At 61.2% G+C, this 26966-nt stretch overlaps 1 protein-coding gene across 1 annotated transcript; it reads right to left on the bottom strand.

Moving 5' to 3' along the window:
• Nucleotides 1–1283: 1283 nt before the first annotated feature.
• LOC141938795 (dual specificity tyrosine-phosphorylation-regulated kinase 1B-like) lies at nt 1284–26692 on the bottom strand. Its single transcript, XM_074857798.1, has 19 exons — nt 26630–26692; nt 25276–25395; nt 23075–23263; nt 20772–20919; nt 19317–19603; nt 17348–17494; nt 16022–16162; nt 13665–13968; nt 11981–12087; nt 8920–9410; nt 2537–2599; nt 2445–2476; nt 2352–2384; nt 2228–2259; nt 2135–2166; nt 1981–2044; nt 1795–1919; nt 1504–1577; nt 1284–1321 (listed from the first exon to the last, which is right to left on the bottom strand). The coding sequence occupies exons 1-19, from the start codon at nt 26690–26692 to the stop codon at nt 1284–1286; spliced, it is 2490 nt and encodes an 829-aa protein (XP_074713899.1).
• Between the last annotated feature and the right edge of the window lie 274 nt (nt 26693–26966).

Genomic DNA, 26966 nt, shown 5'->3' with positions numbered 1-26966 from the left:
CCCAGTTACCCCCAGTGCTCCCAGTTGCCCCCAGTGTGTCCCACAAGCCAACGCTCCCAGTTCCTCCCATTTGCCCCAAATGCCCCCAGTTGCCCCCAGTTCCTCCCAGTTGCCACCACTGTCCTCAGTGTCCCCCGCACCCCAGTTGCCTCCAGCTCCCCCCAGTTGCTCCCAGTGCTCCCAGTTCACCCAGAAGGTGTCAGTGACGCCCCCGAGCCCCCCTCCCCTCCCTGCGCAGATGTCGGAGGATCCTGGGGTACGACGCTGCCCAGAACACCCCAAAATCACCCAAAACTCACATTTTCCCCCAAAACCCCAAACTGATCTCCAAAGGCCCCTGACAGCCCTCAAAACACTCAAATTGTCCCCAAAATACCCAAATTACCCCCAAAATACCCAAATTACCCCCCAAATATCAAATTTTCCCCTCAAAAACCCAAATTCCTCCCAAAATACCCAATTTGCCCCTCAAAACCCCAAATTCCCCCCAAATACCCCAGTTGCTGCCCAAAACACCTGAATTGCCCCAAAATCACTAAAATTGCCCCCAAATACCCGAATTGCCCCTCATGACCCCCAAAACACTCAAATTGTCCCTCAAAATACCCAAATTGCCCCCAAAATACCCAAATTGCCTCTTGTAATGGTCAAATTGCCTCAAAAACCCAAATTCCCCCCAAATACCCCAATTTCCCCCCAAAACACATCAAGACACCCAAATTGCCCCAAAAATGCCCAAATTGCCCCCAAATCACCAAAATCGCCCCCCAAATCCCCAAATTGCCCCTCAGACACCCAAATTCCCCCCAAATACCCTAGTTCCTCCCCAAACAGCCAAATTGCCCCAAAACCACCAAAACTGGCCCCAAAACAATCCAAATTGCCCCTCGAAACACTCAAATTTCCCCCCAACACCCAAATTGCCCCCCAAATGCCCAAATTGCCCCCAAACCACCCAAATTGTCCCTCAACACACTCCAATTACCCCTCAAAACACCCAAATTGCCCCAAAATGCCCAAGTGCCCCAAAATCACCAAAATTGTCTCCAAAACACCAAGTTGCCCCCAAAATACCCAAATTGCACCTAAACCACCCAAATTGCCCCCAAAATACTCAGATTTCCCTCCCCTGTCTTTTGGGGCTTAATCCACCACTTTTGGGGTCAACCCAAACACCCCCTGGCACCATCCCCGCCTCTATTTTGGGCTGAAATCCCTGTGTTTTGGGGTCAACTCACTGACACGTCACCTCCGTCCCCACAGCCTCCCCCTCCATTTTGGGCTCAAATCCGGCTGTTTTGGGGTCGTACGCTCAGGGCTGCTGGTGCAGCAAAAAGGGGCAGATTTAGGTGAAAAGGGGCAAAATTTAAGGTGAAAAGATTTAGGGTGAAAAGGGGCAAAAACGGCAAAAAAAAGAAGCAGGATTAAGGCGAAAAGGGGTAGAAACAGTAAAAAAAGGGGCAGAGTTAAAGGGAAAATCTGCCCCGGGGGGGCAAAACCAACCCCAAATTTGCCCCCAGGGGTAATAAATTGCCCCAAATTTGCCCCTGAGGGCAATAAAGACCCTGAATTTGCCCCTAGGGGCAATAAAAGACCCAAAATTTGCCCCTGGGGCAAAAAAAAAAGACCAAAAATTTGCCCCTAGGAGCAATAAAATAGCAAAAATTTGCCCCAAGGGGTAATTGTGAGCCCGGGATTTGCCCCAGGGGGCAATAAAAGACCCCAAATTTGCCCCTGGGGCAACAAAAGAGCCTGAATCTACCCCGGGGGGGTAATTGTGAGGCCTGGATTTACCCGTGGGGGCAATAGAAGACCCTGAATTTGCCCCAAAGGGGTAAAATAAATCTGAATTTACCCCTGGAGGCAATAGAAGACCCAAAATTTGCCCCTGGGGGGCAATAAAAGACCCTGAATTTACCCTGGGGGGCAATAAAAGGACCAAAATTTGCCCCTGGGGGCAATAAAAGACCCTGAATTTACCCTGGGGGGGCAATAAAAGGACCAAAATTTGCCCCTGGGGGCAATAAAAGACCCTGAATTTACCCTGGGGGCAATAAAAGGACCAAAATTTACCCCTGGGGGCAATAAAAGACCCTGAATTTACCCTGGGGGCAATAAAAGGACCAAAATTTACCCCTGGGGGCAATAAAAGACCCTGAATTTACCCTGGGGGGCAATAAAAGGACCAAAATTTGCCCCTGGGGGCAATAAAAGACCCTGAATTTACCCTGGGGGCAATAAAAGGACCAAAATTTACCCCTGGGGGCAATAAAAGACCCTGAATTTACCCTGGGGGGGCAATAAAAGGACCAAAATTTACCCCTGGGGGCAATAAAAGACCCTGAATTTACCCTGGGGGGCAATAAAAGGACCAAAATTTGCCCCTGGGGGCAATAAAAGACCCTGAATTTACTCCTGGGGGCAATAAAAGGACCAAAATTTACCCCTGGGGGCAATAAAAGACCCTGAATTTACCCTGGGGGGCAATAAAAGACCCTGAATTTGCCCCAAGGGGGTAAAATAAATCTCAATTTACCCCTGGGCCAAGAAAAGACCCAAGATTTGCCCCTGGGGGCAATAAAAGACCCTGAATTTACTCCTGGGGGCAATAAAAGAACCAAAAATTTCCCCCAAGGGGTAAAATAAATCTGAATTTGCCCCCTGGGGGCAATAAAAGACCCAAAATTTGCCCCTGGGGGCAAAAAAAGACTCTGAGAGTCTATAGGGGCCCTGGGGGCTATATAGGGACCCTGGGGGGGTATAGGGGGTATTTAGGGGTTCTGAGAGTCTATAGGGGTTAAAGGGGGGTATTTAGGGCCCGGGGGGGGGGGTATAGGGGGTATTTAGGGGTTCTGAGAGTCTATAGGGGTTAAAAGGGGGGTATTTAGGGGGCCTGGGGGGCTATAGGGGGTTGTAGGGGGTATTTAGGGGCTCTAAGAGTCTATAGGGGCTTCAAGGGGGGTGTTTAGAGTCCGGGGGGGGGGGGGCTATAGGGGGTATTGAGGGGTTCTGAGAGTCTATAGGGGGTTCAAGTGGGGTATTTAAAGTCCGGGGGGGGGCTATAGGGGGTATTTAGGGGCTCTGAGAGTCTATAGGGGGTTCAAGGGGCATGTTTAGGGGGCCTGGGGGGCTATAAGGGGTTGTAGGGGGTATTTAGGGGCTCTAAGAATCTATAGGGGTTAAAGGGGGGGTATTTAGGCCCCAGGGGGGGCTATAGCGGGGTATTGAGGGGTTCTGAGAGTCTATAGGGGGTTCAAGGGGGGTGTTTAGGGGGCCTGGGGGGCTATAGGGGATCCTTGGGGATTTTTTAAGGGCTATAGGGGGTTGCTGAGGGTATTTAGGGTCTCCAGGGGGTCCCAGGGGGTATTTAGGGGCTCAGGGGAGGATTATAGGGGGTATAGGGGAGTATTTAGGGGCTCTGGGGGATCTATAGGGGATTCTAGGGGTTATTTAAGGGCTCTAGGGGATCCCAGGGGGTATTTAGGGGATTGGGGGGGGGTTATAGGTGGTCTAAGGAGGGTATTTAGGGGCTATAGGGGGTCCCAGGGGTGTATTTAGGGGCTCTGAGGAGATATAGGGGTATAAGGGGGGGTATTTAAGGGCTCTGAGGGGGGCTATAGGGGATCCCAGGGGGTATTTAGGAGCACTGAGGTGGCTATAGGGGTTCTCAAGGGGCACTTAGGGGCTTTGGGGTTCTATAGGGGGTCCCCGAGGCTATTTAGGGGCCCTGGAGGGATACAGAGATTCCCAGGGGGTATTTTAGGAGCCCTGTGGGGTCTATAGGGGGTCCCCATATCTATTTAGGAGCCCTCGGCATCTATAGAGAGTCCCAGGGGCGTATTTAGGGGTCCTGGGGGTCTATGGGGGGGTCCCTAAAGGTATTTAGAGGCTCTGTGGGAGCTATAATGGGTTATTTATAGGCCCTGGGTGGGCTATAGGAGCTCCCTGAGGGTATTTATGGGCCCTGGCGGGGGTCTATAGGTGGTCCCTGAGGGTATTTAGGTGCTCGTGGGCCCCTATAGGGGGTCTCTGAAGATATTTAGGGGTTCTGAGGGTCTACAGGGGGTTCCAGGGCGTATTTAGGGGCCCTGGGGAAGCTATAGGGGATCCCCATAAGTATATAGAGGCAACACTGGACTCTATAGGGGCCCCTGGGAGCTATAGGGATCCCCCAGCACCTCACAGACACCCCTAGACCTTATAGGGGTTCCTCCCAGGTGCCCCTACAGAGCTTTGGGTGCTATAGGGACACCCCCCCCCCCCCCAGATACCACAAGGAGTCTCTCAGGCCCTATAGGTGCTACAGGGACCTCCCAGGAGCTGTAAGGACCCCTCCCAGGTGCTATAGGGTCCCACTGGGTGCTCTCCCCCAGCCCCTATAGACTCCCCCTGGGTCATACCAGCCCCTTAGCACCCGCTCACCCTATAGGGTCAATGTCCTCCCCCCAGCCCCTATAGATCCCGCTGACCCTATAGGGTCTCCGCAGCCCCTATAGCTTCCCCTGACTCTAAACGCTCCCCCCCCCCGAGCCCCTATATGGTCAGCATAGTCCCTATGGCTCCCCCAGGCCCTATATGCTCTACATAGTCCCTACAGCTTCCCTGAGCCTATTATAGGGTCCCCCAGCCCCTATAGCTCCCCCTTATTCTATAGGGTCCTCCCCTGTAACCTCTAGGGTCTCCTCCAGCCCCTATACTCCCCCAGACCTATAGGGATGGGTCCCCTTGACCCTATATTGTCCCCTCCAGCCCCTATACTGTCTCCTCCAGCCCCTATACCTCTCCCCCACCTTATAGGGCACCCCCATTCTCCATAAGGTCCCCCCAGCCCCCCTACCACTCTCCATGACCCTCTAGAGTCTCACCAGTCCCTATGGCTCCCCCTGACCCTTTAGGGTCCCAGCAGTCCCTATAGATCCCCCACACCCTATACAGACCCCTCCACCCAAGCTCCTATAGCTCTAAGCCCACATGGTCCTCCCAGGCCCTATAGCTCTTCCTTGACCCTATAGGACCCCTCTGGCCCCTAGAGCTCCCTTATACTCTATAGGGTGCCCCTAAACCTCTATAGTGTCCCCAGACTCTATAGTGTGCCCCAATCCCTACAGCTCCCCCCCAACAGAGGCTCACCCTGTCCCTATAGCTCCCCTATACCCTATAGGCTCTATCCCCCATCCCTACAGCTCCCCTATAGTCTATAGGGTCTCTCCCCCATCCCTATAGCTCCCTCTGACCCTATAGAGGCTTCCCCAGTCCCTACAGCCCCCCCCCCCCCGGCCCTACATGGTCACCCCAGTCCCTATAGGTCCTCTCCATCCTATACAGGGTCCCTCCATCCCTACAGCTCCCCTATAGGCTCCTCCCTAGTCCCTGCAGGTCCCCCCATTCCTATAGCCCTCCCCCCCACCCCCTATAGCTTCCTTATACCCGATAGGGTTGTTCCCTCCCCTCTAGTCCCTACAGTTCCCCCAGGCCCCACAGGGCCCTTATAGATTGGGATCCCTATAGAGCCCCTATAGCCTCCCCCAGCCCATATACAGCTCCCCCCCCACCCTATAGACGCCCCCTTCCCCTATAGCTCCCCTATACCCTATGGGGTCCCCCTCTAGTCCCTGCAGCTCTCCCCAACCCTATAAAATGTCTCTCTGGCCCCTATAGCTCCCCTCGATCCTATAGGACCCTCCTGCTAGCCCCTATAGCTCCCCCTGATGTTATAAAAGGTCTCCCTGTTCCTATAGGGCCTCTATATCCTATAGAATGTCCCTTCCCAGCCCCCAGAGCTCCCCCTGAGCCTATAGAGAGTCCCATGGTCCCTATAGCTCTCCCAGCCACCACAGGGTCCCCCCAGTTCCTATAGGTCCCCTATAGCGTCTCCCTCCCATCCCTACAGCTCTCCATGATCCTATAGGGACCCCTCCATCCCTATAGCTCCTCTATACCCTACAGGGTCCCCCCTCCCATCTCTACAGCTCCCCTAGACCCTACAGCTCCTCCCCTGATCCTATAGGGACCCCCCAGGCCCTATAGCTCCCCTATACCCTACAGGGACCCACACCCCAGTCCCTATAGTTCCCTTATACTTTATAGGGTCCCTCCCAGCCCTATACCCCCCCCATACCCTAAAGACCCCCCAGCCCTGATCCCTATACTCCCCTACACCCTATAGAGCCCATATACCCCCCCTACACCCTACAGCGCACCCCTGGTCCCTGTACCCTATAGCGCCCCCCGCCCAAATACCCCCCCTATGTGCCATACCCTATAGAGACACTCGCCCCCCAGTCCCTATACTCTATCTGTACCATATAGATCCCCCCTGCTCCCTATACCATATACCCCCTCCCTGGTCCCTATAGCTCCCCTATACCCTATAAGCTCCCCCCCCCCCGGTCCCTATATATAGAGCACCCTGCCATCCCTATACTCTCCTACACCCTATAGAGGCCCCCCTGTCCCTATACCCCCCTATACCCTAAAGATCCCCCCAGTCCCTATACCCCCTAGAGACAGCCCCCCGGTCCCTATACCCCCTATACCCTATAGATTCTCCCTGATCCCTATACCCCCTATATCATATAACCCCCCCAATACCCTATAGATCCCCCAGTCTCTATGACCCCTATACCCTATGGATCCCCCCAGTCCCTATACCCCTCTATACCATATAAACCCTCCCAGTCCCCATACCCCCCATACCCTATAGATCCCCCCAGCCCCTACACCCTACAGATCCCCCCAGTCCCTACACACCCCTATACCCTATAGATCCCCCCAGCCCCTACACCCCTCTACACCCTATAGATCCCCCAGTCCCTACACCCCTCTATACCCTATAGACCCCCCAGCCCCTACACACTAGAGATCCCCCCACTCCCTACACCACCCTATAGATCCCCCCAGCCCCTACACACCCCTCTATACCCTATAGATCCCCCCAGCCCCTACACCCCTCTACACCCTATAGACCGCCCAGCCCCTACACCCTATAGATCCCCCCAGTCCCTACACTCCCCTACACCCTATAGACCCCGCCCATCCCCTACACCCTATAGATCCCCCCAGCCCCTACACCCTATAGATCCCCCCAGTCCCTACACACCCCTCTATACCCTATAGATCCCCCCAGCCCCTACACCCTATAGACCGCCCAGCCCCTACACCCTATAGATCCCCCCAGTCCCTACACACCCCTATACCCTATAGATCCCCCCAGTCACTACACCCTATAGACCCCCCCCAGTCCCTACACCACCCTATAGATCCCCCCAGCCCCTACACCCCTCTATACCCTATAGACCCCCCAGCCCCTACACCCTATAGACCGCCCAGCTCCTACACCCTATAGATCCCCCCAGTCCCTACACCACCCTACACCCTATAGACCCCGCCCATCCCCTACACCCTATAGATCCCCCCAGCCCCTACACCCTATAGATCCCCCCAGTCCCTACACACCCCTCTATACTCTATAGACCCCCCAGCCCCTACACCCTAGAGATCCCCCCACTCCCTACACCCTACACCCTATAGACCCCCCCCATTCCCTACACCCCTCTATACCCTATAGACCCTGCCCATCCCCTACACCCTATAGATCCCCCCAGCCCCTACACCCTATAGATCCCCCCAGTCCCTACACACCCCTCTATACCCTATAGATCCCCCAGTCCCTACACCCTATAGACCCCCCCCAGTCCCTACACACCCCTCTATACCCTATAGATCCCCCAGTCCCTACACCACCCTATAGATCCCCCCAGTCCCTACACCCCTCTATACCCTATAGACCCCCCCCAGCCCCTACACCCCTCTATACCCTATAGACCCCCCATCCCCTACACCCTATAGATCCCCCCAGCCCCTACACCCCCCCATACCCTATAGATCAGCCCCTATAGCCCCCCCCCCCATGGCCGGAGCAGTGAGGGGACCCCACGGGTGCTGCTGTCACCAGTTTATTCACCGCCCCCCCCTGGGGACACGCCCCCTCCCCCCCGTGAGGGGGGGGGGGGGGCAGCACCCATGGGTGGCCCTTGGGTGTGAGGGGGGAGGGGCAGCACCCATGGGTGGCCTTGGGGGGGGGGCAGCACCCTTGGGGGGGGGCACGGGGGGGGGGGGGCACCATCTTTGGTACAATGAATTAAAAACAGACCGGGGGGGGGGGGCACCCCCACCCATGGGTGCTACCACATAGAGCTAAGGGGGGGGGGGGGGGGGGAACGCTGAGAACCCCCCCCCAAGGGTAAAGGGGGTGGGGGGGCCCCCCTAAATTGTGGGTGCGCTCCCCCAAAACGGGCGGGTGCCCCTAAAAGAGGTGGGTGCCCCCCCTCGGAGGTCGCAGCCCCCCCCAAAATGGGTGGGTGCTCCCCCCCCCCCCCCAATCACTGGGTGCTCCCTCAAAGGGATGGGTGCCCCCCCCCCCCCCCCAAAAGGCAGAACCCCCCCCCCTCAATGTCTGGGTGCCCCCCCCCGGAGGTGGCAGCGCCCCCCCCCTCAAGAGGTAACACCCCCCTAAAAAAGGGTGGGTGCCCCCCCCCCCCCGATTTTCAGCCATTTCCCCCCCCCCTTACCCCAATTCCTACCCGCCCCCCCCAATAATAATTAATAATAATTAATAATAACAATAATAATAATAATAAAGCGCCGCGGGGGGGGGACACACACCGCCGGGGGGGGCTGGGGGGAGCCACGGGGTGCGGGGGGGGGGGGGGGGGGGTTGTGTCAAGAGCTGGCGGCCGTACTTTGGGGGACGCCCCCCCCCCCCAAAATGGCCGAGTCCTCGTGATCGGGGCGTCCCCGTAAATGGGGGCCCCCGTACGGGGGGTGGGGGGGTGTCGTGGCCCCCCCCCCCCCCGCCTCCTCCTCCCGCCGTCGATGACATCGTGGTGGCGCTCGCTGTCGTCGTCCCCCCCCCGCCACCTCCTGCCGCCCCCCCGATTGTGCCGCCCCCCCCCCCCGCCTCCGGTGACCCCCCCTCGAGTCCGGAAAATTGGGGGGACAAAGGGGTGACAGTCCGGGTGGTGACGAGGAGGCGGGGGGGGCGGTGGAGGAGGAGGAGGAGGAGGAGGGGGGGGCGGTAGTAGAGGGGGAGGAGGGGGGGGTCCCCCCAAATCCATCCGCTCGCTTAAGGGGACCCCCCCGGGAAGTTGGGGGGCTGGTGGTGGCGGGTGGTGCTGGTGGTGCTGGTGGTGCTGGTGGTGCTGGTGGTGGTGGTGGTGATGGGGGGGGTGGGGGGCTGGGGGGGGCCGTGGGAAAGAAGAGGGGGGGGCGCCCCCCCCTCCTCCTGCTCCTCCTCCTGGCAAAATTGGGGGGGGTTTGGGGGGTCCCAAGGGAGCGAAGGCGTCGCTGACGGTGGCGGGGGCGGCCGGGTCCCCCCCGGGCCAAGGTCGGGGCGGCTGCGTTGGGGGGGCCTGGGGGGACAGAGAGAGAGAGAAAGGGGGGGGTGTTAGATTTGGGGGGGGGTCACGGTGTCCCCAAGGTCCCCACGTCGTGGTTATGGGGTGCCCAAGATGTTCTGGGGGGGTGGAAGGTGGTTATGGGGCCCCCAAGGTCCCCACGTCATGGGTTATGGGGTCCCCAAAGTCTCCAGGTCATGGTCACGAGGTCCCCAAGGTCCCCACGTCATAGTCAGGGGGTCCCCAAGATGTTCTGGGGGGGTGACACGTGGCCATGGGGTCCCCGAGGTCCCCATGTCATGGTTATGGGGTCCCCAAGATGTTTTGGGGAGGTGGCACGTGGTTATGGGGTCCCCAAGGTCTCCAGGTCATGGTCACGAGGTCCTCAAGGTCCCCACGTCATCATCAGGGGGTCCCCAAGATGTTTGGGAGGGTGGCACATGGTTATGGGGACCCCAAGGTCCTCACGTCGTGGTTATGGGGTCCCCAAAATGTTTGGGGGGGGGTGACACGTGGTTATGGGGTGTCCAAAGTCTCCACGTCATGGTCATGAGGTCCCCAAGGTCCCCACGTCATCGTCAGGGGGTCCCCAAGATGTTCTGGGGGGGTGGCACATGGTTATGGGGTCCCCAAGGTCCCCAGGTCATGGTTATGGGGTCCCCGAGAGGTTCTGGGGGGGTGGCACATGGTTATGGGGTCCCCAAGGTCCTCATGTCGTGGTTATGGGGTCCCCAAAATGTTTGGGGGGGGGGGGGGGTGACACGTGGTTATGGGGTGTCCAAAGTCTCCAAGTCATGGTCATGAGATCCCCACGGTCCCCATGTCAACATCAGTGTGTCCCCAAGATGTTTTGGGGGGGTGGCACGTGGTTATGGGGTCCTCAAAATGTTCTGGGGGGGTGGAAGGTGGTTATGGAGTCCCCAAGGTCCCCACATCATGGTTATGGGGTCCCCAGGGTCCCCACATTGTGGTTATGGGGTGGCCAAAGTCTCCAGGTCATGGTCATGAGGTCCCCAAAGTCCCCATGTCATCATCAGGGTGTCCCCAAGATGTTCTGGGGGGGTGGCACATGGTTATGGGGACCCCAAGGTCCTCACGTCGTGGTTATGGGGTGCCCAAGATGTTCGGGGAGAGGGGGGAGGTGGCACGTGGTTATGGGGTCCCCAAAGTCTCCAGGTCATGGTCACGAGGTCCTCAAGGTCCCCACGTCATCGTCAGGGGGTCCCCAAGATGTTTTGGGGGAGTGGCACATGGTTATGGGGTCCCCAAGATGTACTGGGGGGTGGCACGTGGTTATGGGGTCCCCAAGGTCCCCACATCATGGGTTATGGGGTGGCCAAAGTCTTCAGGTCATGGTCATAAGGTCCCCAAGGTCCCCACGTCATCGTCAGGGGGTCCCCAAGATGTTTTGGGGGGGTGGCACATGGCTATGGGGTCCCCAAGGTCCTCACGTCATGGTTATGGGGTCCCCAAGATGTTCTCGGGGTGGGTGGCACGTGGTTATGGGGTCCCCAAAGTCTCCAGGTCATGGTCATGAGGTCCCCAAAGTCCCCACGTCATCATCAGGGTGTCCCCAAGATGTTCTGGGGGGGTGACACATGGTTATGGGGTCCCCAACTTATGGCCACGAGGTCCTCAAGGTGCCCACCTGGTGGTCATGGGGTCCCCAAGGTCCCCATGTCATCATCAGGGGGTCCCCAAGATCCCCACGTCATGGTCATGGTGTCCCCAAGGTCCTCACCTCATCACCATGGTGTCCCCAAGTTCCCCAACTTATGGCCATGAGGTCCTCAAGGTCCCCACTTGGTGGCCATAGTGTCCCCAGGGTGTCTTGGCTGGGTGACACACAGCCATGGGGTCCCCAAGGTCCCCAACTTATGGCCATGAGGTCCTCGAGGTCCCCATCTCGTGGCTACGGTGTCCCCAAGGTGCCCTGGGTAGGTGGCACAAGGCGTTGGTGTCCCCAGGCTCCCCATCTCATGGCCAACGCAACCTCATGGACTCCAGTGTCCCCAAGGTCCACGTCACCCTCCTGGTGCCACCAGAGGAATCCCGAGGGTCCCCAAGGTCCATGTCACCCTCCCAGTGTCACTAGAAGAGTGCCAAGGGTCCCCAAGGTCCATGTCACCCTCCCGGTGTCACCTGAGGGATCCCAAGTGTCCCCAAGGTCCATGTCACCCTCCCGGTGTCACCTGAGGGATCCCAAGTGTCCCCAAGGTCCATGTCACCCTCCCGGTGCCACCAGAGGAATCCTGGGGGTCCCCAAGGTCCATGTCACCCTCCCGGTGTCACCTGAGGGATCCCAAGTGTCCCCAAGGTCCATGTCACCCTCCTGGTGTCACCAGAAGGGTCCCAAGAGTCCCCAAGGTCCGTGTCACCCTCCCGGTGTCACCTGAGGGATCCCAAGTGTCCCCAAGGTCCACGTCACCCTCCCGGTGCCACCAGAGGGATCCCGGGAGTCCCCAACCTCCATCCACATCTCCCACCCATGGAACCAAGATGTCTCCAAGGGCCGCGTCTCCCACCTGCCCTGGCCGGGGTTGTCCCCAGAGGGGGGTGGCACCCATGGGTGCCAGGGGCGGTACCTGGGGGCTCTGCATCTCGTAGTCGGCGTGGGGGGGGGCCGCGCTCCCGTAGTAGCGGTTGCTGTAGCGGTAGCTGCGGTTGTCGTTGGAGGAGCCGCTGGAGCCACCTGAGGGGGGACAACGGGGGCATCAGAGGTGGTGGCCTGCGACGGGGAGGTCCCTAAGGGGGGACTTGGGGCACCCAGGAGATGTCACCCAGGAGGAGGAGGAGATTGGAGGGATGGGGAGGGGACAGGACTGGGGGTGGGGGTGGTTTGGGAGCCACCAGACACTGGGACACGGAGCCTGGTGGGACAAGGATGGATCAGGGACACGACCCAACCCAACGGCCACGTTTTGGGGCACCACAATGAGCTGAGAAGATGGAACCCCAAAGAACATGGAGCCCAATGGGACAGGGATGGAGATGGGAGACCAAGAGCTTGTGGTGGACATGGGAGCCACCATTGAGCAGGACATGGAGCCTGGTGGAACAATGACAGATCTGGGACACAACCCAACCCAACGGCCACATTTCGGGGCACCACGATGAGCTGAGAAGATGAAACCCCAAAGAACATGGAGCCTGGTGGGACAGGGATGGAGATGGGAGATGACCAAGAGCTTGTGGTGGACTTGGGAGCCACCGTCAAGTGGGACATGGAGCCTGGTGGGACGAGGATGGACATGGGACAAAACCAAACCATGTTTTGGGGCAGCACGATGACCTGAGAAGATGAAACCCCAAAGAACATGGATCATGGTGGAACATGGATGGAAATGGGAGATGACCAAGAGCTTGTGGTGGACTTGGGAGCCACAATCCAGCAGGACATGGAGCCTGGTGGGACAACAATGGATCGGGGTCACGACCCAACCCCATGGCCACGTTTTGGGGCACCACGATGACCTGAGAAGATGAAACCCCAGAGAACATGGAGCCTGGTGGGACAGGGATGGAGATGGGAGATGACCAAGACCATGTGGTGGCCTTGGGAGCCACCATCCAGCAGGACATGAGCCTGGTGGGACAATGACAGATCTGGGAGAGGATTGAGGCCCATGGCCACGTTTTGGGGCACCATGATGACCTGAGGAGATGGAACCGCAGAGAACATGGAGCCTGGTGGGACAGGGATGGAAATGGGAGATGACCAAGACCATGTGGTGGCCTTGGGAGCCACCATCCAGCAGGACACGGAGCCTGGTGGGACAAGGATGGATCAGGGACACGACCCAACCCCATGGCCACGTTTTGGGGCCCTACGATGAGCTGAGAAGATGGAACCGCAGAGAACATGGAGCCCAATGGGACAGGGATGGAGATGGAGAGGACCAAGAGCTTGTGGTGGCCTTGGGAGCCACCATCCAGCAGGACATGGAGCCTGGTGGGACAACGATGGATCGGGGTCGCGACCCAACCCCATGGCCACGTTTTGGGGCACCACGATGACCTGAGAAGATGAAACCCCAGAGAACATGGAGCCTGGTGGGACAGGGATGGAGATGGGAGATGACCAAGAGCTTGTGGAGGCCTTGGGAGCCACCATCCAGCAGGACATTGAGCTTCTGGTGGGACAACGATGGCTCTGGGACACAACCCAACCCAACAGCCACGTTTTGGGGCCCCACGCTGCCCCAGAAGTCCAACCCCTGTCACATCCCAGCACCCCAAAGCCCAGGGGGGTGGTTTTGGGGTCCCTACCCGAGCTGGAGATGGAGCTGGTGGTGCTGGTGCTGTGGCTGTGCTCCATGGCCGGGCTGGTGGAGGTGCTGTTGCTGGTGTTGGTACCTTCATCGTTGGTTTTCTTGAAGAAGTTGTGTTGGAGAGCGTAAAAGGGGGTGATGCGACTTCGGGGTTCGTAGTCCAACATCCGTAACACCAAGTCCTTGAACTTCAGGTAGTCGGAGGGCGCGTGGCCCTGTTCCCCCGCCCGGCGGCCACCCGGGCCACCGCTCTCCACCCCCAGCACCTCGTGGAGTCGGCGCGTCCCCGGCACCTTGTACTCCTGGGAGGGGACAGAGGCGGGGTGGGGTGGGGGGAGGTTCTTGGAGGGGGGATCTGATGGTTTGGGGGGGGTCCTTGGGGGAGATCTGAGGGGTTTGGTGGGTCCTTGGGGGCAGATCTGATGGGTTGGGGGGGGGGTTCTTGGGGGGTATCTGAGGGATTTGGGGATCCTTGGGGAGATCTGATGGTTTGGGGGGGGCCCTGGGGGGGAGATGTGAAGAGTTTGGGGATAGATCTGAGGGGTTTGGGGGTCCTTGGGGGGATCTGATGGGTTGGGGGGGTTCTTGGGGGGGTATCTGAGGGATTTGGGGGTCCTTGGGGGGATCTGATGGTTTGGGGGGGTCCTTGGGGAGATCTGATGGTTTGGGGGGGCCCTCGGGGGAGATATGAGGAGTTTGGGGGCATATCTGAGGGGTTGGGGGGTCCTTGGGGGAGATCAGATGGTTGTGGGGGGCTTGGGGGGAAATCTGAGGGGTTTGGTGGGTCCTTGGGGGGATCTGATGGTTTGGGGGGGTTCTTGGGGGGTATCTGAGGGGTTTGGGGGTCCTTGGGGGAGATATGATGGATTTGGGGGGAAATCTGAGGGGTTTGGGGGTCCTTCGGCGGAATCTGATGGGTTTGGGGGGAGACCTGAGGGATTTGGGGGTCCTTGGGGAGATCGGATAGTTGGGGGGGGGGCTTGGGGGGAAATCTGAGGGGTTTGGGGGTCCTTGGGGGAGCTCTGAGGGGTTTGGTGGGTCCTTGGGGGGGGATCTGATGGTTTGGGGACAGATCTGAGGGATTTGGGGATCCTTGGGGGGATCTGATGGTTTGGGGGGGGCCCTGGGGGGGAGATATGAGGAGTTTGGGGATAGATCTGAGGGGTTGGGGGGTCCTTGGGGGGATCTGATGGGTTGGGGGGGTTCTTGGGGGGTATCTGAGGGGTTTGGGGGGAGAACTGAAGGATTTGGGGGTCCCCAGGAGAAGGACAGGAAGTTTTGGGGGTCCCTGAGGGGAAACTGAGGGTTTGGGGGGGTCCTTGAGGGGAGATCTGAGGAGTTTGGGGGGAAATCGGAGGGGTTTGGGGGTTCCCAGGTAAGGGAAAGGGGTCTGGGGGGGCCTTGGAGGCCCTGATGGGATACTGGGCTATACTGGGAGGCCCTGAAAGGCAACAGGGCCATACTGGGAGGGACTGGGATACACTGGGACATCCTGGGAGGCACCAAGAACCAACTGAGTGGAGCTTGGGAGGTTCTGAAGATCCACTGGGCCATACTGGGAGGTCCTGAGAGCTACTGGGCCATACTGGGAGGTCCTAAAAGGTTACTGGGCCATACTGGGAGGCACTGGGATACAAATCAGAGCCATTGGAACATCCTTGAGGCACCAAGAAGCGACTGAGCGGAGCTTGGGAGGTTCTGAAGATCTACTGGGCCATACTGGGAGATCCTGAGGGCTACTGGGCCATACTGGGAGGTCCTAAAGGACTACTGGGCCATACTGGGAGGTCCTAAAAGGTTACTGGGCCATACTGGGAGGCACTGGGATACAAATCAGAGCCATTGGAACATCCTTGAGGCACCAAGAACCAACTGAGTGGAGCTTGGAAGGTTCTGGAGATCTACTGGACTCTACTGGGAGGTCCTGAGGGCTACTGGGCCATACTGGGAGGCCCTAAAGACCTACTGGTTCATAGTGGTGCATACTGGGAGGTCCTAAAGGGTTACTGGGTCATACCGGGATACAATTCGGAGCCATTGGAACATCCTTGAGGCACCAAGAACCAACTGAGTGGAGCTTGGGAGGTTCTGGAGATCTACTGGGCTGTACTGGGAGGTCCTGAGGGCTACTGGGCCATACTGGGAGGCCCTAAAGGCCTACTGGTTCATACTGGTGCATACTGGGAGGTCCTAAAGGGCTACTGGGTCATACTGGGATACAATTCAGAGCCATTGGAACATCCTTGAGGCACCAAGAACCAACTGAGTGGAGCTTGGGAGGTTCTGAAGATCCACTGGGCCATACTGGGAGGTCCCGAAACTCTTACTGGTCCATACTGGGAGGGTCCCGCTCACCTTCTTGCTCTCCTTGTTCCTCTTGAGGGCCCACCCCCCTTCTGGCAGCTTCTCAAAGTACTTCCGGGCTTTGGGGGCCTGGTCCAGCATGTGGGGGGGGGGCAGCCCCAGCACCTCCACGATCCGGTTCATCTGGTCGGCCTGGGGACCGGGGGGGACGTCACCGCTGTCCCCAAGGCCACCGGGGTCCCCAAGGCCACCCTCCACCCCCCCGGTGACGTCCATGGTATCCCCAAGGCCACCCAACTTCCTGGGAAAAGGGGATGTGGCAACCTCGAGGCCACCAGCATGGTGGTCCTCCAACATGGGTCAAGGACACGGATGTCCCCAAGGCCACCTCGGTCTTGTCATGATGTCCCCAAGGTCCCCAAGGCCACCTCGGTCTTGTCACAATGTCCCCAAGGTCCCCAAGGCCACCTTGGCCCTGCCCAGGACATCCCTGATGTCCCCAACGCCAGCTCAGTCTTGTCACAATGTCCCCAAGGACCCCAAGGCCACCTCGGCCCTGCCAGGACATCCTTGATGTCCCCAAGGCCACCTCGGCATTGTCACGATGTCCCCAAGGCCACCTCGGCCCTGCCCAGGACATCCTTGATGTCCCCAGGACCACCTCAGCCCTGCCCAGGACATCCCTGATGTCAGCTAGGCCACCTTGGCCTTGTCACAATGTCCCCAATGTCCCCAAGGCCACCGTGGCCCTATCCAGGACATCCCTGATGTCCCCAAGGCCACCTCGGCCCTGCCCAGGACATCCCCAATGTCCCCATGGCCACCTTGGCCCTGCCCAGGACATCCCTGATGTCCCCAAGGCCACCCCAGCCTTGTCACAATGTCCCCAAGGCCACTTTGACCCTCTCAGGGGTGTCCCCAGGCTCCCCGAGGCCACCCAGGGATGTCCCTGGGGACTCACCCTACCTATGGCACCAAAGCCACCCCCCTCCCCCCGCCTCGACGCTTCCAGGGTGCACCCCCCTCCAGGTCTGGCCCCGCCCCTTTTCCCAGGAGACCCCGCCCACCTCAACAGGCCACACCCCCTCCTTAAACCCCGCCCACCCCAGTGCCACCCCTTAAAGGGACACTCCTCAATTCGCACCTCCCCCAGCTCCGACCCCCCCAAGCCCCGCCCTCACCCCAGGCCACGCCCCCTCCCCCAACAGGCCACGCCCCCTCCCCAAGCCCCGCCCACCCCAGTGCCACCCCTTAAAGACACACTCCTCAATTTACACCTCCCCCAGCTCTGACCTCACCTTAACCCCTGCCTTCCCCCCCCATGGCCCTGCCTCATCTCCCAGCAGGCCCCGCCCACCCTCCCCAAGCCCCGCCCACCTCATTAGCACCGCTGAAGAGGGGCTCGCCCGTGTGCATCTCCACCAGGATGCAGCCCAGGGACCACATGTCGATGGCCAGGTCGTAGGGCAGCCCCAGCAGCACCTCGGGGGAGCGGTAGAAGCGGCTCTGGATGTACTGGTAGATCTGGGGAGAGAGAGGGGCGGGGCGTCAGCGGGGGAGGGGGCGGGGCCAAGCCGGGGGGGCGGGGCCACGAGGGGGAGGCGGGAGAGCCCCCCCCCCAGGTGACGGCAGGGGGGTTGTGTGTGTGTGTGTCTTTAAAAAGGGGCGGGGTTACCGCCCAAGGGGGGTGGCTAGAGCGCAGGGGGCGGGGCTTGACACAAGGGGGCGGGGCTTAAAACACCCCGTCTCAAATGGGGGTGGTGGTGTCTGCTGCAGGCTGGGGGCGGGGCCAAAGCAGGGGGTGTGGCTTCATACCGGGGGCGGGGCTTAGGGATTTAGGGGGCGTGTCTTTGTGTAGGGGCGGGGCTTATGGGGGGGCGGGATTGGTGCATCATGGCTCCTAGGGGCTGGACTCTGTGTCCAGGGGGTGGGGCTTATGGGCCAAGGGGGTGGAGCCTAATCAAGAGGGCGTGTCCTTACGACATGTGGGCGGGGCTTATTGCGCCGGGGGGGGGGCTTACTGCTCCACAGCCCTAAGAGACCCAACTGTAGGCGGGTCTTCCTGGCAAGGGGCGTGTCCTTACAGCCGGGGGGGGAGGGGCTTATGGGCCAAGGGGGTGGAGCCAAGGCAAGGGGCGTGTCCTTGTGACATGTGGGCGGGGCTTATCGCGCCAGGGGGCGGGGCTTACTGCTCCACAGCCCTAAAGGCACCCGAGGAAGGACTCAGCATCCTGGGGGCGGGGCTTATGGGCCAAGTGGGTGGAGTCAAGGCAAGGGGCGTGTCCTTATGGCATGTGGGCGGGGCTTATAGCGCCAGGGGGCGGGGCTTAGTGCTCCACAGCCCTAATAGACCCAACTGTAGGCGGGTCTTCTTGGCAAGGGGTGTGTTCTTACAGCCGGGGGCGGGGCTTATGGGCCAAAGGGGTGGAGCCAAGGCAAGGGGCGTGTCCTTGTGACATGTGGGCGGGGCTTATCGCGCCAGGGGGCGGGGCTTACTGCTCCACAGCCCTAAAGGCACCCAAGGAAAGACTCAGCATCCTGGGGGCGGGGCTTATGGGCCCAGAGGGTGGAGTCAAGGCAAGGGGCGTGTCCTTATGGCATGTGGGCGGGGCTTATCGCGCCAGGGGGCGGGGCTTAGTGCTCCACAGCCCTAATAGACCCAACTGTAGGCGGGTCTTCTTGGCAAGGGGTGTGTTCTTACAGCCGGGGGGGAGGGGCTTATGGACCAAGGGGGTGGAGCCAAGGCAAGGGGTGTGTCCTTGTGACATGTGGGCGGGGCTTATCGCGCCAGGGGGCGGGGCTTACTGCTCCACAGCCCTAAAGGCACCCGAGGAAGGACTCAGCATCCTGGGGGCGGGGCTTACGGGCCCAGTGCGTGGAGTCAAGGCAAGGGGCGTGTCCTTGTGACATGTGGGCGGGGCTTATCGCGCCAGGGGGAGGGGCTTGGTGCTCCACAGCCCTAAAGGCACCCAAGGAAGGACTCGGCCTCTGGGGGGTGGGGCTTATGGGCCCAGGGGGCGGAGCCAAATCAAGGGGGCATGTCCTTGTGGCATGTGGGCGGGGCTTATCGTGCCAGGGGGTGGGGCTTACTGCTCCATAGCCCTACAGGCACCCAAGGAAGGACTCAGCATCCTGGGGGCGGGGCTTACGGGCCCAGTGGGTGGAGTCAAGGCAAGGGGCGTGTCCTCATGGCATGTGGGCGGGGCTTGTTCCTCCAGGGGTGGGGCTTAGTGCTCCACAGCCCTACAGGCACCCAAGGAAGGACTCAGCATCCCGGGGGGCGGGGCCTCCGGGGGCCAGGAGGCGGAGCCAACGGGAGCGGGCGCGTCCTCCGCGGGCACCTCACCCTCTGTCCGAGCTGACAGGAGCTGCCAAAATCGACGATTTTGACGGCGGAACGTTTGGGGTTGCAGAGGAGGATGTTCTCGGGTTTGAGGTCGCAGTGGATGATGCTGAGCTCGGGGGTGGCGAGGAAGAGGAGGGCGGCGCAGAGCTGCTGGGCGAACTTGCGGGTGAGGTTGAGGGAGACGCCGCGGAAGTTGGTGTTGCGCAGGAGGTCGTAGAGGTTGTAGGAGAGGAGCTCGAAGGCCAGGCAGAGGTGGTTGCGGAACATGAAGTGGCGCTTCAGGTGCACTGCAGGGGCGGGGGGGGGAAAATGGGGGGCGGTGAGGGGGGGTGCTGAGGGGAAAGGGGGGTGCTCGGGGGGGTGGGGGTGCTTAGGGGGCAGGGGTTGGCCTCAGGGTCCCTCCGTGGGGGGAGATGGGGATGGTGTCCTGCCCCAGAGATAGGGGCTGGGGGGGTGGAGCCCCCCACGCGTGCCCCCCAAGTGTGCCCAAGTGTGTCCCCCAAGCGAGCCCCCCAAGCATGCCCCCATGTGCCCCACAAGCGAGCCCAAGCGACTTCCCCAAGCAACCCCAAGCGAGCCCCCCAAGCGTGCCCCCAACATGTGCCTCAGTGTGCCCCCCGTGTGTGACCCCCAAGCGAGCTGAAGCGTGCCCCCCAAGCGTGCCCCCAAGCATGTTCCCCAAGCGAGCCCCCCACATATGCCCCCTAAGTGAGCCCAAGTGTGCCCCCCAAGTGAGCCCAAGCGAGCCCCCCAAGTGAGCCCCAGCATACCCCCAAGTGAGCCCCCAAGTGTGTTCCCCAAGCGAGCCCCCCATGTATGCCCCCTAAGTGAGCCCAAGTGTGTCCCCCAAGCGAGCCCAAGCAAGCCCCCCAAGCGAGCCCCTCACGTATGCCCCCAAGTGAGCCCAAGTGAGCCCCCCAAGTGAGCCCCAGCATACCCCCAAGTGAGCCCCCCAAGTGTGCCCCCCAAGCGAGCCCAAGCGAGTCCCCCAAGCGAGCCCCAGCATACCCCCAAGTGAGCCCAAGTGTGCCCCCCAAGCGAGCCCCCCATGTATGCCCCCTAAGTGAGCCCAAGTGTGCCCCACAAGTGAGCCCAAGTGTGTCCCCCAAGTGAGCCCAAGCAAGCCCCCCAAGCGAGCCCAAGTGTGCCCCCCAAGCGAGCCCAAGTGTGCCCCCCAAGTGAGCCCAAGCAAGCCCCCCAAGCGAGCTCAAGTGAGCCCCCCAAGTGAGCCCCAGCATACCCCCAAGTGAGCCCAAGTGTGCCCCCACAAGCGAGCCCAAGTGTGCCCCCCAAGCGAGCCCAAGTGTGCCCCCCAAGTGAGCCCAAGCGAGCCCCCCAAGCGAGCCCCAGCATACCCCCAAGCGAGCCCCCCAAGCGAGCCCCAGCATGCCCAGGTGTGCCCCCCACATGTACCCCCCAAGCGAGCCCAAGCGAGCCCCCGCGCGCCCCACTGACCGATGTAATACTTCATCTCGGTGTGGTGCTGGTTCATCAGCTGCAGCAGCCGCAGCTCGATCTGCGCCTGGTTCAGAAACGCTTTCTTGTTCTTGATGATTTTAATGGCCACCCACTCCTGCGCCTGGTGGTCGTAGGCCTTCACCACCTGCGGGGGGGGGACGGGGCACGTGGGTTGGGGGAGCAGGGGCACCCCAAAACTGGGGGGGACACCCCGAAAATGGAGGGGGGGGTCCCAAGAGGGTGCAGGGACCCCAGGGAGGAACCTGGAGGGAGATGGGGGGTGCAGGGGGGACGCCCTGGTGAATCCGGGGTGATTTGGGAGGGATATGGGGGACCCCAAGACTTGCAGGGGCACCCCAAAGGTGTTGGGGGGACCCCAAGAATGGAGGGGGGTCCCAAGAGGGTGCAGGGACCCCCAGGGAGGAACCTGGAGGGAGATGGGGGGTGCAGGGTGCACGCCGTGGTGAATCTGGGGTGATTTGGGAGGGATATGGGGGATCCCAGGGGCACCCCAAGACTTGCATGGGCACCCCAAAAGGGTTGGGGGGACCCCAAGAATGGGGGGGGGGGGGTCCCAAGAGGGTGCAGGGACCACAAGGAGGAACCTGGAGGGAAATGGGGGGTGCAGGGGGGACGCTCTGGTGAATCTGGGGTGATTTGGGAGGGATATGGGGGACCCCAAGACCTGCATGGGCACCCCAAAAGGGTTGGGGGGACCCCAAGAATGGGGGGGGGGGTCCCAAGAGGGTGCAGGGACCCCAGGGAGGAACCTGGAGGGAGATGGGGGGCGCAGGGGGGACGCCGTGGTGAATCTGGGGACCCCGCAGGTGATTTGGGAGGGATATGGGGGACCCCAAGACTTGCACGGGCACCCCAAAGGTGTTGGGGGGACCCCAAGAATGGGGGGGGGGTCCCCAAGAGGGTGCAGGGACCCCAGGAAGAAACCTGGTGGGACATGGAGGGTGCAGGGTGGACGCCCTGGTGAATCTGGGGTGATTTGGGAGGGATATGGGGGACCCCAAGACTTGCAGGGGCACCCCAAAGGTGTTGGGGGGACCCCAAGAATGGGGTGAGACCCCAAGAATGGCAGGGGCACCCCAGGGATAAACCTGGAGGGAAATGGAGGACTGGGGGTGCAGGAGGAACATCCCCGAGGGGACCCCAAGACTCTCAGGGAACCCCAGGGCTTTCAGAGGGACCCCAACGATGCTCCGGGAGACCCCAACAATGCTGTGGAGACCCCAGGGATGGATCTAAAGGAAAATGGAGTATGGGGGTGCAGCGGGGACACCCCAGTGACAGTTTGGGGACCCCGAGGGGACCCCAGGACTTTCAGGAGGACCCCAGGGATGCTGTGGGGAACCCCAAGGATGCTCTGGGGACCCCAGGGATGAACCTGAAGGGAAACGGAGGATGGGGGTGGAGCGGGGACACCCCAGTGACAGTTTGGGGACCCCAAGGGGACCCCAAGACTGTCAGGGGGACCCCAGGACTTTCAGAGGCACCCCAGGGATGCTCTGGGGACCCCAGGAATGCTCTGGGAGACCCCAGGGAGGGATCTAAAGGAAAATGGATTATGGGGGTGCAGGGGGAACACCCCAGTGACAGTTTGGGGACTCCAAGAGGACCCCAGAACTGTCAGAGGGACCCCAGAACTGTCAAAGAGACCCCAAGGATGCTCTGGGGACCCCAGGGATGCTCTTAGGTGACCCCAAAAATGCTGCAGAGACCTCAGGGAGGAACCTGAAGGGAAATGAAGGATGGGGGTGCAGGGGGGACACCCTGGTGACAGTTTGGGGACCCCGAGGGGACCCCAGGACTTTCAGAGGGACCCCAGGGATGCTGTAGGGACCCCCAAAGATACTCTGGGGACCCCAGTGATGCTCTGGGAGACCCCAGGGATGAACCTGAATGGAAACGGAGGATGGGGGTGGAGCGGGGACACCCCAGTGACAGTTTGGGGACCCCAAGACTGTCAGGGGGACCCCAGGACTTTCAGAGGCACCCCAGGGATGCTCTGGGGACCCCAGGAATGCTCTGGGAGACCCCAGGGAGGGATCTAAAGGAAAATGGATTATGGGGGTGCAGGGGGAACACCCCAGTGACAGTCTGGGGATTCCGAGGGGACCCCAGGACTTTCAGAGGGACCCCAGGGATGCTGTAGGGACCCCCAAAGATGCTCTGGGGACCCCAGTGATGCTCTGGGAGACCCCAGGGATGAACCTGAAGGGAAACGGAGGATGAGGGTGGAGCGGGGACACCCCACTGACAATTTGGGGACCCCCAGGGACCCCCCCGACCTGGCCGAAGGAGCCCTTGCCGATGAGGGAGTCGATCTCGTAGCGATCCAGCCAGCGCTCGCCGCTGCGGACGATGTAGTCGTGGTTGTCGTCGTCGTAGCCCTCGTTGCAGAGGCGTCGCTCCTTCTTGGTGCCGGCGTCCTCGGGGGGCCCCTGCTGCGCCCGACGCTTCTTCTTGGCGTAATAAACCTGGGGGAGGGGGTGGGGGGCATAAAAAAGGGGGGACACGCACGCGTGGGAGATGGGCGGGGGGATTTGGGGGGGTCGGTGGGGGGGGATTTGGGTAGGTGGGAGGAGATTTGGAGGGGCAGGGGGGATTTGGGGGGCTGTGGGGGGGTCAGTAGAGGGGTTTGGGGGGATGTGGGAGGCTGGGGGGGGGATTTGGGGGGTCGGTGGGGGGGATTTGGAGGGATGTAAGAGGATGGTGGGGGGATTTGGGGGGTCAGTGGGAGGATTTGGGGGACATGGGAGGCTGATAGGGACATTTGGGGGGTCGGTGGGGGGATGTGGGAGGCTGGTGGGAGGATTTGGGGGGTGGGGGGGATCTGGGAGGCTGGTGGGGGGATTTGGGGGGTCGGTGGGGGGATGTGGGAGGCTGGTGGGGGGATTTGGGGTGTCCAGGGGGGGATTTGGGGGGATGTAAGAGGCTGGTGGGGGGATTTGAGGGGGTGTGGGAGGATGGTGGGGGGATGTGGGGGGCTGGTGGGGGGATTTGGGGTGTCAGGGGGGATTTGGGGGGATGTGGGGGCTGGTGGGGGGATTTGGGGCGTCAGGGGGGATTTGGGGGGATGTGGGAAGTCACTGGGGGAATTTGGGGGGTCAGTGGGGGGATGTGGGGGGCTGGTGGGGGGATTTGGGGGGATGTGGGAAGTCACTGGGGGATTTGGGGGGTCGGGGGGGGATGTGGGGGGCTGTGGGAGGTCATTGGAGGGATTTGGAGGTCAATGGAGGGATGTGGGGGGTCGGTGGGGGGTCGGTGGGGGATTTGGGAGGCTGATGGGGGATTTGGGGGGGTGTGGGGCAGTGACGGGGGATGTGGGGGGGGCAGGGGGGGATTTGGGGGGACGTGGGAGGTTCTCCTACAGCACCCACGGGTGCCAGACACCCCCCCAGGGGAGATCTACCCCTCCAGAGCACCCATGGGTGCCAGACACACCCCCCCAGGGGAGATCTACCCCTCCCAGAGCACCCATGGGTGACAAACACACCCCTCCCAGGGGACATCTACTCCTCCTAGAGCACCCATGGGTGCCAGACACAACCCCCAGGGGAGATCTACCCCTCCCAGAGCACCCATGGGTGACAAACACTCCCCCCCAGGGGAGATCTACCCATCCTGGGGCACCCATGGGTGACAAACACTCCTCTATAGACAAACTTTATCCCTCCTAGAGCACCCATGGGTGACAACACACCCCTCCCAGGGGACATCTACCCTCCTGGGGCACCCATGGGTGACAAACACCTCTCTGTAGAGGATCTTTACCCCTCCTGGGGCACCCATGGGTGCCAGACACACTCCCCCAGGGGACATCTACCCCTCCTGGGGCACCCATGGGTGCCAAACACACCCCCCCAGGGGACATCTACCCCTCCTAGAGCACCCATGGGTGCCAGACACAACCCCCAGGGGAGATCTACCCCTCCCAGAGCACCCATGGGTGACAAACACACCCCTCCCAGGGGAGATCTACCCCTCCCAGAGCACCCATGGGTGCCAGACACAACCCCCAGGGGAGATCTACCCCCTCCCAGAGCACCCATGGGTGACAAACACACCCCTCCCAGGGGAGATCTACCCCTCCCAGAGCACCCATGGGTGACAAACACTCCCCCCCAGGGGAGATCTACCCATCCTGGGGCACCCATGGGTGACAAACACTCCTCTATAGACAAACTTTATCCCTCCTAGAGCACCCATGGGTGACAAACACACCCCTCCCAGGGGACATCTACCCCTCCTGGGGCACCCATGGGTGACAAACACCTCTCTGTAGAGGATCTTTACCCTCCTGGGGCACCCATGGGTGCCAGACACACCCCCCCCAGGGAGATGTACCCCTCCCAGAGCACCCATGGGTGACAAACACCTCTCCATAAAGGGCCTTTACCCCTCCTGGAGCACCCCCGGGTGCCAGAAACCCCCCCCCCAAGACCCCCCCGGGGGGGTGCACCCATGGGTGCTGGCACCCACCGCTGACCTCATTGATGTGCTTGTAGGTCTTGATGAGGTCGACGGAGAGTTTGCGCAGGGGAGCGCTCCCCGCGTCCCGAAAACTCAGGGGGATGCGGCGCTGCAGCAGGCTCAGCTCCGGCAGGATCTGGGGGGCCACCGGGTTTGGGGGGGACACACAGGAATTAGAGGGTCCCCAGGGGGCCCTGGAGCAGCCCTGACCCCCCCCGATATCAGCCAAGGGGGTTCTGGGGGTCCTAAGGGGAGGGGGGGGGGATATAGGGGGCGTTGGGGGGGATTGAGGGGGGCCTGGGGGTGCCAGGGGGACTCTTGGGGGGGCTGAGAGCTTGTGGGGGGTCCCATTAGGCTCTGGGGGGGCAAGGGGGTGAAGTGGGGGTCCCAGTGGGCTCTATGGGGGGGAATTAGGGGGGCTGCGGGGGGGTCCCAGTAGGCTCTGTGGGGGGAATTGGGTGAACTGGGAGTCCCAGGAGACGATATGGGGGGGAACTGGGGGTCCCAGTGGGCTCTATAGGGGGGAACTGGGGGTCCCAGTGGGCTCTATCGGGGGAACTGGGGGGGAACTGGGGGTCCCAGTGGGCTCTATGGGGGGAATTAGGGGGGCTGGGGGGGGTCCCAGTAGGCTCTGTGGGGGGAATTGGGTGAACTGGGGTCCCAGTGGGCTCTATCGGGGGAACTGGGGGTCCCAGTGGGCTCTATGGGGGTGAACTGGGAGGAATAAGGGGGCTGGGGGGGGTCCCAGTAGGCTCTGGAGGGGGAATTGGGTGAACTGGGAGTCCCAGGGGGCGATATGGGGGGGAACTGGGGTGAAGTGGGGGTCCCAGTGGGCTCTATAGGGGGGAACTGGGGGTCCCAGTGGGCTCTATCGGGGGATATGGGGGGAATTAGGGGGTCTGGGGGGGGTCCCAGTAGGCTCGGGGGGGGGAATTGGGTGAACTGGGTGTCCCAGTGGGCTCTATTGGGGGGAACTGGGCGTCCCAGTGGGCTCTATGGGGGGGGAACTGGGGTGAACTGGGGGTCCCAGTGCATCTATGAGAGGATACAGGGTGAACTGGTGGGACTGGGAGGAAGAACTGGGGTAAACTGGGGGTGCCAGGGGGCTCTATAGGGGAATATGGGGTGAACCGGGGGCAACTGGGAGGGTGAACTGGGGGTCCCAGGGGGCTTTCGGGGGGTCCCAAGGGTCCCTATGTCCCCCCCTGGGGGGTCCCAAGGGTCCTAGTGCCCCCCCTACCCCTTCAGGGCTCCCAGGGGTCCTAGTGCCCCCCCACCCCCCATTTCAGGGGGTCCCAGGGGTGCCCGTTGTCATGTGGTCCCCCCCCCCTCCCCGGGGGGGGCCCCCCCCCACCTCATTTTGGGGGTACCTGGGGGGGCTCGGCCATGGGCTGGAGGCTGGCAAAGGGGGCATGGCCGGGCTGGCCCGACATGGTGGGCTCAGAGCGGAACCAAACGCCCGGCCAGGCCGGGCCCGGGGCATCCTGTGCTGCGGCCGCGGCTGCCGCCACCTGCGGGGAGAGAGAGGGGGTGGGGGGAGTTAGGGGGAGCCCCCTCAATCTGTCCTGACCCCCCCCCCAAAACCCACCACAACCACCCTAAAGATAAGGGAGCTATGCTTGTTTTGACTATCAGTAGGGACCAGAGTGAACGCGCACGAGTGCTCCAGGCTCATGAATTAAGAGACAGAAAGATCCGGCGGTCAAC

This window comes from Strix uralensis, unplaced genomic scaffold (assembly GCF_047716275.1).
Source record: "Strix uralensis isolate ZFMK-TIS-50842 unplaced genomic scaffold, bStrUra1 scaffold_309, whole genome shotgun sequence".
NCBI classification, from domain to species: domain Eukaryota; kingdom Metazoa; phylum Chordata; class Aves; order Strigiformes; family Strigidae; genus Strix; species Strix uralensis.
The sequence above is the reverse complement of the archived record's forward strand: the minus strand, read 5'-3'. Positions and strand labels throughout refer to the sequence as shown.

What these genes read in the sequence shown, in the direction of transcription:
- LOC141938795 (XM_074857798.1), bottom strand. Translation starts at nt 26,692, where the DNA reads ATGTCGGGCCAGCCCGGCCATGCCCCCTTTGCCAGCCTCCAGCCCATG. An exon ending in CCATGGCCGAGCCCCCCCAG is followed by an intron (nt 25,396 to 26,629) that starts GTACCCCCAAAA and finishes GTGGCCCCCCAG; the next exon opens with ATCCTGCCGGAGCTGAGCCT. An exon ending in TCCTTTTATTGCCCCCCAGG is followed by an intron (nt 2,260 to 2,351) that starts GTAAATTCAGGG and finishes TATTGCCCCCAG; the next exon opens with GGGTAAATTTTGGTCCTTTT.